Source organism: Mesocricetus auratus, unplaced genomic scaffold (genome assembly GCF_017639785.1).
Source record: "Mesocricetus auratus isolate SY011 unplaced genomic scaffold, BCM_Maur_2.0 Super-Scaffold_6723, whole genome shotgun sequence".
Classification (NCBI taxonomy): domain Eukaryota; kingdom Metazoa; phylum Chordata; class Mammalia; order Rodentia; family Cricetidae; genus Mesocricetus; species Mesocricetus auratus.
Window position 1 is genome coordinate 1599500 of NW_024429183.1, and position 11757 is coordinate 1611256.

The window sequence follows — 11757 nt, forward strand, 5'->3', positions numbered from 1 at the left end:
CTAAGCCTTTGTTTCCCCATGTGGGCCTGGAGCCCAGGTCTGTTCAGGCTGGTGGGAGCAGACATAAAGTTGGTCTGGGGCACACTCAGCATGTGCTTGCAGTGATCGCCGAAAGTTGAACTGAGCGTGGGAAGACTTGGTAGGTCAGCTGAGCCTCAGTTTCCCCTCCCACCACAAGTCTCTGTGTGGCAGAAACCAGAGGGGTCCTAGAGGGGTAGCTGTAGGCCCTGATCACCACTGGAGGCCAGTCCAGCAAGGTAGGGATAGAATCCTTGTCCCTAAACAGCAGAGGAAGTTCTGCAGGAAGGAGCTGGCCTCCTTCCTTCCTCCTGGGGTGAGTGTGGCAAGTGTAAGCCTAAGGGCAGATGGGAAAGCTATAGGGCTTGAAGTCAGATGTCAGGAGGAACTGGAAAGAAGATGTCTTAGGGAAGACAGAATTGCAGATACCTGGGAGCTGGCCATCAGCATAGGGGAAGAGACAATGACCCCCTTTCCCTCTTTACATGACTCCTCTGTCAGTTCTCTTTAATCCTTGTCTCCCACAAGGTAGACATCATAGTGCTATGTGTAGTAGGGAAACTGAGGCTCAGAGGGTTGGGACTCACATGAGGGCCCCAAAGGCCCTATAGTACACAACCTGTATGGTAGGAGGAGACAGGGGTGTGCATAGCATCCCAGGCAGACTATAGTAAGAACATCGTGCAGAGATGTGAAGGTACTGAGTACACAGGAGCACTCAGTGTGATGGGTGGCACCAGCTAGGTCTACTGCAGCCCTTGATCAAGGCATGGGAACCAGCCTGTCTATATCTCATTGGCTCAGATAGACTGCAGAGCACTGCAACCAACACTCATTTCACAGATGGAAAAGCTGAGGCTTAGAGGTCACTGCCATTTGGAGCAGGGAAAGGACAAGGGGTGCCTGAGATATGCGTGGGGGTTGCTGATGTGCCTACCCAATTCTGCATAAGGTCAGTGCCACATTCTTGCCTAGAGGGCTGCTGAGGAAGATGGGAAAAGTCAGCCTGCAGAGGCCCCAGAGAAATGCAAGATGGTGGGGTTGACACTGGTTTACAGATCTCTGCTCAGAAAATCTCCACTCTGGCCACAGACCCAGCTTCTGTGTTAGTTGGCCTTGAGCAAGGCCTTGATGTTCTCACCCAAAACAGTGGTGGGAAAAGGCCACCAGGGTGGTGTGCAACACATGGCACTCAGGCTTTTGGCATATGCCAACACCAAAGCCAGCAGGACCGGCAGTGTCCACAAGTCACCTGGTACTTCAGTGTGTACCTCCAAGCTCCCCCTATGGCCACAACAAGGAGGTGATCTTATTAGGGTCCTACTCTGCAAGTAGAAACTGAGACAAGAGAGGCCACTTACACACAGGTCTCCTGAGAAGCCAGGCTGAGCCTCTCTCCATGGGGGACCCATCTGTGGCTGTCTGGCTCTGGGCAAGGGCTTGCTTGTAGTCCAGAGTTCACAGGCAAGGGGAGTTATACCACCAAGGGTCCATTTGATTGAGTATACTCTGAATGGCACTGTTCCTCAAATACCCACTGTATACCACCCCGCCTAAGTGGTGACCACCACTGGACAGGGTAGGATCTGCTGTTTCCATTCCTCAGGTGAAAGAATTCAGACTGTCTGAGCATCGCGATGACACTGAACGAGGCCCCTGGGAAGAAGCTGGATCTGGGAGATGATTATCCTAAAGTGAGGGCCAAATACTAAGGATAAATGCACGACTGGAATGGGAAGGGTGGAGAAGGGTGATCACTGGCCTCTTGGAGACAGACCTCCCAGGGCTGACATGGGGACAGCCCTAGCCAGCACTGCAGACATCACCAACACCAACGCAGGCTGCTTCTGTTTGCCTAGGGTCTCAGCAGCTCCTGCGGTTTGTTGGTCAGGGCAGGTCTGAGCTCCTGGGGCTACACATCCTCACGTGAAGTTGAACAGGGGTGTTTTCCTGTTAGACCACATGACCTTGGCAAGTCCCATCCCTGTGGCTCACCATGCTCACGTGTCATTAGTGGGAAAGCCAGCTAATAGGTAAGAGCTCAGCTTCTGGCAAGTTATAAGTGTGTACACGGCCCCTCCATGGGGCAGCGGTGGCCAGCTGAGACATGGAGGGCTCGGCTCAGGCAGCTCTACGCACTGTGGACAGCTCCTTGACCTTCTCTATGCTGGTACCCACCCTCCCCCATTCTGCCCAAGCCTTCTCTTCATCACCAGACTACCAGCTCTTTTGCAGATGGGCACTAACCTGGGAGATCCCAGCGCATCCATTGGCTGCCTACAGAGCACAGAGGGAAGAAGGGGACAGAGGTATGTGAAGGAAGACCCTGGAAGGATCCACCCTTGTCCTCTCTGACAAGGGATCACTAGCTCACAGAAGGCAGTCACACAACAGGCTGTGCACAGTCCAGGTGTCCCTGTGACAAACCAGTGCCAATATGCAGGAGGGAGAGGCTGGTTGGTAATAAAGCAGGTACCAGGACCCCACGTCTATTCCACATCTATGTGTAAACATGCTGAGGTCTCATGGGAGCGAGCTTAGGAACAGGGATGTCCCATCTCAGACGGGCTGACCTGATCTGACCACTGAGCTGACCTGATCGTGAAGAGACTGGGGAAGAGCAGGGGAGGGCTACAGATGCTTTGGGAGACAGGCACTGTCTCCCCTACATTGTGGATGGGAAAGCGAGGTTCCTGCTCTTCTAAGAGGCCTTTCCCATGGTCCTATGGGCAATAAGGAGCGGGGGGGGGGCGGGGGCGGGCAGAATCTCCTAGACAATATCTGACTTTGGGGGGCCCAAGGAGTGGTACATGACTGAGTCAGGCTCCTCCTCAGAAGCCTGAGGAGCTGAGTGGCCGCAAAGATGTTCCAGAATGTGAAAGGCTGGGCGCTGGAGCAACCCTGTAAAAGCACTGAGGCTGAAGATGCTTGAATGCCCCCATGTCTCTGCTGGAACCCAGGCCCACTGTGCTGCCTCTGTCCCATTGAAGGGCCATACATATACTTGTATCTTACCTATGGGCTGGCTCCCCCACTAATAACACATGGTGAACATGGCAAGCCACACAGGGATAGGGCTTGCCAAGGTCACATGGCCTGACAATGGGAGTCGGAAGGTATGGATTACGTGATTCCTGAAGACCAGTGATGCTGCTGCCCCACACATGCCACACCTTCAGCCAGAAGAGGTCTGCAAGGCAATGTGTAGTTGTGTCAGTTTCCCCATCTGTGAAATGGGAACAGGGACCATAGGCACGTCCAGGAAGCCTCAGTGGGATGGTGGGCAGATGGACAGGAACCAGCCAGGGCCTGAGTATGGCAAGGCATTTCCATGTGGGCTGGGTCCATGGGTTTTGTGATATCAATCGGGAGGCAACAGCTGCCTCCATGAGGCCTGTCGATGGCAGATAGGCCAGCCTAGAGTATTATTCACGAGCCGTCAAGCCCCGGGACCGTCTGGTTGGCATAGAAACAGGAGATAAGGGGCACAATTAATGGCATCACATTCCTCCTCCTTTCTCCCCAACTGACCCACTTAAATCGGTGCCATACTGGGTTCCTGTGACCTCCGGGGAGGGGCCTGGGCCAGAGGGACTGGGTCTGGGGCTCAGGCCAGGGTAGGGCTGGGTGAGCTCCCCCAGGGCCTGCCCTTGAGTTGAAGCATCTCAAAGAGGGGCACCAGGATGGCAAGGGCAGCTACAAAAGACCGCTGAGGCCTCTACTCCTCCTATAGGCCCACTGTACAGATGTGAAAATTAAGGACTATTACTGAGAGCAGGCAAAAGCCAAAGGATGGTGAGATACTTTGATGGAGTTCCTGGTCCCAACAAAAAGGGGCAGCACCTATTTCATACTTCCAACTCTGGCTTCACTACTTTGTGGGATACAAAGTTCATTTTTTAGGACTCATTTCCCTGGAGGTACAACAATGTGAGCCCTGGGTCTGTGTTAGTTCATTCAGGCCTGGCACAGGTTAAGCACTTGGTTATCACCCATGACCAGTGATGCTGCTGTCTTCTGCCCATGCGGTCCATCTACTGTCCTATCAGGCTCCAGGGAGGTAGGAAACCCATGGGCAGGTGAGATCAGAAGGCCCAACAAGAACTGAGACCTCATGTGGGCTCCAGAGAGTCAGGAAGGGTTTCCCACAGAGTCCCTCCTCCCATGGACCTGCTCTGCACAGGCTCCAAGCTCTCGAGGACCATCAAGTACCAGGCCAGAGCGAATGACCAGGGTTTGGGATAGTTGGATCAAGGCTAGAGGAGACGGCTCACACTCATTGAGCCCTGGATGACAGACATTGTCACAAAGGGAAGACAAGGAGGCAGAGGAATCTCCAGGTGTCATGGGCCTGAGGGTCCTGACACAGGCACCAGCTAACTTACAAGGGGAGTAGGAAATACTCTCTGTAAACAGTCCCTCTGTGTCCATACAGTATAGCTAAACACCTAGCTCCTACTGGGGCTTCACCCTGGCTTTCCTGGGAATGGAGCTGTCCCCTGCTGTCAGCACCACTGTCCCTGTAGGTGGGTGTTAGGGGTTAGAGGGAGTTGGCAGATGGCTGTTGAGCATGGAGCAAATTAGTCATCCTGTGGCTACCAATAATTTGCTTAACTGAACTGTAAGAATGTGTGAAAACACCTCCTCAGAGACAGAGGGAGGCTGCACCAGGTGGATTCCTCCACCAAGCCTGTCCCCAGTGACTTAGGTCTTTTAGCATCTGGGATCATTAACTCCTGCCCTATTTTTCAAAGAGGGAAACTGAGGCCAGCCCTGTATGTCTGTACCTTCCTGATTTCATTCTCACTTACTAGCATTCGCCTTTCAGCTCTTCACAACCCCAAACAGACCAATTTTCCAAAGGAGAAAACTGATGCCAAGTTACTATCCATCAGAGTGCAACCATGGCTGGCCTATTCTTGGCAGTCTAGAGGCAGCTACTGAGAACTGACCCTGACCCCAGACTTCTCGCCCGCCTGTGCCTCCCCACTGCTCTCCCTTCCACATATTGTGAAGAGAGCTGAGTCAGCGCTTGTATACAGCAGGTACTCAATAAATACAGAACGGCGTACAACAGGAGCACAAAAACACTCCACTGCACACAGCATGCAATGAGCTCTCACAATAAACACTTTTCTGCTCAGGCAGATCTATACAGATCTCTCCTGGTGCGTACCTGCTGGTCTTCCCAAAGCAGTCAGGTCAGTGGAAACCACCTCGAGTTTTTAATAAAACTCCACTCGAGTCACACCTAAGACTTGCCAGGAACCAAGAGCAACCCAGCATGATTCAGGGGAAACCACCCTTCACAGGTGACAAACCGCCCCTGGCCTCTGAGTGCAACCTATTTGGAATGAGGGGAGGAGTGTCCTCTCTCTCTGTCTCTGTCTCTCTCTGTCTCTCTGTCTCTCTGTCTCTCTCTCTCTCTGTCTCTGTCTCTGTCTCTCTCTCTCTCTCTCTCTCCCCCCCCCCTCCCTCCTCCCCTCAGGCAGCACGAAGTCAGTTTTCTTTCATTTTGATGGACTGTACCACTGGCCACAGGGGGAAGATCAACTTCTTGCCAATTAAGAGTGTTTGGGGAAAGTGTCCCAGATGGACGCCCCCCCGTTGTTCCCTCTTTTGCTGCCTAGGCCCCCTGCTGCTGCCGGACGCCCCCACACTGCTATTGCTTCGAACACGGCAGGGCCTGGTGGCCGTAGATAAGGCCTCTTATCATTCTTGGCAATCGCCATTGGGCGGACTGGCCCGTGCTTAGGCCCCCACTTATCACAGCTTACATCGACTGGGCAGGGGGAGAACTGGCGGGCCGGGGCACCAGGGGTCCCGAGCTACACCCTGCCCCTCGCCCCCTCCAGGGGCCTGGTCTATCAAGTCAGCCATCTGGTCCGCTAAGGCCGCGCTCCTGCCTCGCCCTCCCCCATCTCCCACGTTTGAAGTTAATAAATGGAAGCGCTATCGCGACTGCCATCGGTTGCAAGCCTTATCAGCGCGGCACATCTATCTTTGCGCAGAACAAAAGGCGCACGGAGGCGCGGGCAGCTGCAACCCGGCTTTGGTGGGGGCGTGGAGGGTGGCGGTCCCTAGAGCTCACCCAGCTTTCCCTCCGCACCCTGAGATCCGCCACAGGTGAGGCCAGCGCAGCGGGCGTGCAGCTGCGAGGGCCTCACGCACGGCACGGCCTTGGGCAGAGAGCAAGCGGGCAGGCGCCGCCGCTTGGTGACAATCAACGTTCGCATCTTAACGCGTTCAGATCTGCTAGGGGAGAGGAGGAGCCCAGGCCACGAGTTGCACAGAGGGCTCCGGGCCCCGCCCCCGCCCCCCCAGGCCTGCTCTCTTCCTCTGCTCCAGTCATGGGGTACTGTGAGGGGGTCGGAGGGGTTCTTCTGCACAGTCCTGGTCCCAGTTCCCAGAGTGCGGGGTTTCGCTGACCCAAGTGGGTTGGGCTCTGTTGGGCTCCAGCGACCTTATCAGCGCTGGCGATCGGTTCCCAACCTGAGATCTCCCTGCCCTAGTTATCTGCATTTCTCATCAAGCTGAAACACACACACGCTCACGCACGCACACATACACGCGAGAACAGAACCCGGCAGAGGCGCACAGGGGAGGAGGGGAAAAAGAAACCAGAGAACCAGCACAGATCGGGACCTGTGGGTGGCTTTAATACTTGAGTTGACATGATAGGAGACTTTCGGAAAACAGGTCCGGCTCGAATTTGGGGAGTCAGATTACAGAACCCAGATTCCTGCCTTCGTCCCCCTCTCCCGAGACCTTAGTGGTGGGGACACTCTCACAGACTAGAATGCACATTGGGTCCTGGTGGCAGCGTCATGTGGGCAGAGGAGGCAGTCAGGCGTCTGGAGCTGGGAAGCCGGATGCCCCCCTCCCTTGTCACCTCGTGGGCAGCCCAGATGACTTGTTTCTCCCGCCAGGGGGAAGCTCCAGGGAGGAAGCCCCGCGCCCTGCCAGGAGAAGCGTGAAGTTATTATTGGTGTGGTGTGAGGAGGAGCTCTTCCTGTATGCTTACTCGTTCCAAGTGCAGCTAAGTGGCCCCGCAACCTAGTGGCCCAGAGAGCACAAGCCACTCCTATTGTAGGGGCATGGGTGATGTAAAAGTAGAGGGCCTGCCCTTCTGGGGAAAGTGCCCACAGGAGGACCTGCGAGAAACTTGGAAGCACCCAAGAACGACGCTCGAGTCCCTGAGGTCCCTGGCTGGTTCAGAATACCCCCTCGGATGCGGGGGTGAAAGCAGAGGTGTCCCTGGGCACACGGCACTATTTGCCCGCGTAGCGTTGTTAAGGAGCTGTGGGTGGGTCAGACCTCCATATATCCCCAAGCAGGCAGAGGTTAGATCGAAAACTCCAGAGTTGAGACAGATAAAGGGGGTTTGGTCAGCCAGTGCCGAGTGCCTGGGCTGCAGCAGCCTCCACTACCTCACCCCCGCAGCCACGCCGCTCTGCAGCCAACGGGCTGCGGTGGTGGGCGCCGACCCGGCTCGGCCCGGCTCGCCCCGCAGCCCTAGGTACCCCTTACTCCCAGGTCTTTCTCTTTCTGCCTCTAGATACAAAGCCTGGGAGAGTCAAGCGCGCCAGATAAGATCACAATTTCAGCCCGTCCCGACAGAGCGATCTTATCAGGATGGGACTTGCAGAATGGAATATTTTAAACTTTATCTGAGCCCAGATCAGGGCCGCCCTATCGCCGCACCATCTCTGAGATGCGGGGGAGGTGCAGGCCGCGAGGTGGCCGGGCTAAGCCGGAGCCGCGCCCCCAGCCACTCTCCTTCCGGCTCTCGGGACCCTCCACCCTCTGGGGCCCGGACCCCCTGGGTGCCCAAGTCGAGACGCGGGGGCCCTGCCCGCCGGCAGAGATTAGATTACGGCGCTCTTGGCACTCCGCGCGGGGGGCGCGGCGCGGGGTGAAGGTCGCGGGCGCAGCGGGGCTGGGCGACCGCACAGGGGTGGCGCAGAGAGGCCAGGCACTAGCGGGGGTCCGGCGGGCACCGCGGGCAAAGTTTGACTCACGCTTGATCTGCCGGGGATTGCTCTGTTTCCTCCTGGACATGTCTCCGGCACCGCGCACCCTCGCGGCGGCCGCCTCTAGCCCCTGGCGGGCGGCGGCGGGCGGCAGGGGCGCGGCGGGGCGACTCATGCCCCCGGTCCGTGGGCTCCACGGCTGCCTCGGCCCGCGCCCCCAGCCCGCCGCGCCGCGCGTGGGCCGCCGGCGCCGCCGCGGAGGCCAGAGGCCACGGCCCTGCGCTGGGGCGCGCGGACTGCCCGGCGGGCGGCGGGCTGGTGGCGGCTTCTCTGCTCCGGCGCAGACGCCGCCGCCGCCGCCGCTCGGCTTTTCTCAATGGAACCTGCGAGCCGCGAGCGGCGATCCCGCGGCCGCCGCCAGGGCGCTCCCGGCAGGCTGGCCATGAGGGCGGGGCCTTCGCGTAGCTGGAGGCCGCCCCGCCTCTCGCCACTCCCCGGACCGTCCTCCGCGGTCGCGGATTCCCGCCCCCGCTGGCCCCACCCCCAGACCGTCCTTCCCGCTAGCCCCGCCCCAAACCAGTGTGCATCCCTTTTCTGCTGGCTTGCCCCGGCTTCCGCGTACTCACCAAGCCTCCGCCTGTCTGTCTTTTCTCGCGCTGGCTCCACCACTCATCCGTCCTCTTCGCGTTGTCCCCGCCCCTCAGCCAATGCTTCACGCATTGATCCCACCCCGTCAGCGCGTCCTCCTCACCCTAGCCCCGCCCCCAGCCCATCCTCCTCGCTGTCCCTCAGCTATCTTATAACACTGACCCCGCCCATCAGCCGTCCTCCTCACATTGACCCTGTCCCTGAACCCGTCCTCCTAATGCTCTTGCCCCTCAGCTGTTCCCGCTCATTAGGCCGTCCTCCTCACATTGACCCTGTCCCGCATTCTGATCTCTTCACATTGACCCTGCCCCTCTGCTACTCTACTCACATTGACCCCGCCCCTCAGCGAGTCCACTTCACCAGAACACAGCCTCTGCTGTCCTCAAATTGACCCCGCCCCTTTGCTCGTCCTTCCCACCGGCCCCGCCCCTATGTTCCCCACCACCCCGTGCTGGCCCGGCCCCCAGCCCTTCCTTTCCTGTGCTGGCTCCGCCCATGTCTCGTCCTTCCTCGCCCTCGCCCCGCCTCAGCAGGCCCGCCCTTCTCCTTAGCCCCGCCCCTGCCCTGTAGTCCTTCGCTCAAGTCCGGTCCTTCCCCGCCCCCCACCCCAGCTTTGCCCACGTCTGCCCAGTCCTCAGCCCTGTCCTCACCTCCTGTGGGCTGGCCCCAGGTCGTGCTGGCCCTGTCCAGAATTCCCACCTTCGGTTCTTGGTAGACCTCTAGCCTCCTTCGCTAGTTCCAGTTCCCCGAGGCTATGTCCGCAGGCCTGCTTAGGACTTAGAGACCTGTTTTGTCCAGCAACCCCGTAGCACAGGCCCCGGGCTTGTCTGGCCCTACCTCTCCGCTCTGGAGCTCCGCCCCCATGGCCTGAGTTGTGCTGGTCTTTGCAGCTCTGCGTTGTAGGCAGCCTGCAGTGGGGTGCGAATGCCTGAGGCTTGGACACAGAATTTGTGTTGTTCAGGACTTGGAATGTGGCAGAGGTTGTGGTCTGGAAGGAGACTTCAGTATAACACTCCTGGAAGCCGCAACCCTGTGTTCTGCAGCTTCTGATGGTTCTGGTCTCCAGGGGTTCAGTCTTATGCCTAATGGGCTGGGGAACCTCAGGTCTTTCCCTCTTGAACTCACACCTGTCTAGAAATCCCGGAGGAGCCAGAGGTCAGTGGCCTTCTTGCTTAATTACAGCCGAGGTCACAGAGGACATCTGCCAAGGAGGTGCACCCACCCCAAACCTTCCCTTCGTACAACCCCAAGCAGGCAAGTTTGCAGTGCCCACACAGTCAAGATCATACCTCTTGTTCTTTGAGGACCTTGAGACGTGAGACATGCTCAAGATCACACAGCTGGGGATGGGATTCATGTCTTCATCCACACGAAACATCCAAATGGGTGTCGTTGATGTCTACTACCCCTCTTCCCAGCACACAGGGAAGCAGAAAGGTCTCCACAGAGCAGACACCTGGCCCCCACCAGGTAGACAGTCTTCAGCTGGCACAGCTGGCACCATTCATGTCCCCTTGGAAGTTGCCAGATGCCAGGTATCCGGTGTTCTAGGTATGAGACCTGCTTCCCTACAGTTTGTTACTGAGGCCCTTGAAAAGAAGGAGGGGAGTGGCTACCTTTTCCCTGCCACCGCTCTCACTCGGTGAAGGCCACTGTGCAAGGCTGCCCAGTGGGACAGGATGCTGTCCCCTCTCTATTGGTAACACAGGAACACCAAGGCCAGGATCCAAGATCTGCACATGGTTGCCCAGCTTCCCACCCCTTCCCAGAAGGAGCTGTCCGTCTACAGCTAGGAACCCCACATCTGCTAGGTCTCCTCAATCTAGGGGCCCCAAGATGTTCCAGCACTGGACAAGGCATTCATTCCTCTCATCTGTTTTCTTGGGTACTGCCCTTCTCAAGAAAGGGTGCTTTACAGGAAGAGGCTTAGGAGCTGGGAGTCCTGGGAGGTAGCGAGGGGCCTGCAGTGGTGAGAAGCTGGGTACTCAGTAAGAAACACCTAGGCTGGAGCTGCTGGACAAGATCTGTGGTAGAGCTGGGATCTGAGAATCATGAGAGAAAACTTGTTTTCGATTAGTAATGTCTGCCTGGGATGCAGGAGAGCTGGCATGTCTTGACCTGCTTTACTTGTATGATGCTATGCATACAGAGTCCAGGCTGGGAGAGAAGAAGGACATACTTAGGTCACTAGGCAACACAGAGTCTGTCGGCCAGGACGGGCAATATCATTTGTGGGGGCCAAAGAGAAATGAAAATATGGGATTCCTGTTTAAAAATGAAGAGTCCCAGTATGGTGATACCAGAGTGCTGAAGTCCTGCCACTGCCTAGGTTTGCAGCTTTCTGAGTGCTGTCCTCCCCTCTGTCTTCCATAGGCTCCCACTGTGGGCCCAATTTCCCATGCTTCTGAGTGTCTACTACTGGGAGTGGCAAGTTCGCAGCCAGAGTTAGCAGGGAAACAGGATTGCTTCAGCCAAGGGTTTTGTGGTCAACTCCCTGTAGAACAGGGGGACTCTGTCCAGAGCAAGGAAGTTCTGCTGTGGTTGCAAGAACTCCTGCTCTCCCGGGGACCTAAGGCTTAGTAATAGGTCCCCAGAAGCTTTGCTGAGCATCCACTATGGGCACACAGGACAGGGAGAAGGCTTTGGGACTGTCAGTATTCTCTGAGCCCCCTTTGGAGATGGGCTTGGGTTTTCTCCTGGGACCCTGTGTAGGTATCGAAGGGCTATGCCACGGAGGAGGGATCCAGGCAGAAAGCAGCAGAGTGGTCCTAGAACATAACGCTGCTGCTTTGATGATGGCCTGGGGATGTCACAGGTGCAGAAACTGAGGCTCCAACAGGCCCATATCCTTTCTAAGAACCCAGCTCAAGATACAGAGAGCCGGGATGTCACCTCAGGAAGCAACTTCAGAGTCCTCTGCCGAATTTTGAACTGGACACAGGTCCCACTGCCTTGGATCCTCTTCTGTTGTTTTGAAGGGTGGGACCCTGGCAAGGACTGTGGTTTCCTCCTGGTAGATAGAAGCGGGTTACAATTGCCTAGGGCTCCTCAGACCTCAGTCCCCATCCCCCACTCCTGAAGGTCTAGGTTTATGTCTTGTCTGGCCATGGTCCTCTAC

At 57.0% G+C, this 11757-nt stretch overlaps 1 protein-coding gene across 4 annotated transcripts in view; it reads right to left on the reverse strand.

Moving 5' to 3' along the window:
• Zfpm1 (zinc finger protein, FOG family member 1) overlaps positions 1–9445 on the reverse strand; it is a 58195-nt gene extending 48750 nt beyond the window's left edge. For 2 of the 4 annotated variants that reach the window (XM_013115722.3, XM_013115721.3), the window contains exon 1: positions 8040–8238. In XM_013115722.3, the coding sequence (XP_012971176.1) occupies positions 8040–8166 (127 nt within the window). In that variant the 5' untranslated portion in view covers positions 8167–8238. Of the gene's footprint in view, positions 1–8039; positions 8239–8617; positions 8711–9289 lie in introns of those variants that run through there. The other 2 variants (XM_040735563.1, XM_013115723.3) reach the window with 2 other exon arrangements.
• Positions 9446–11757: the final 2312 nt, after the last annotated feature.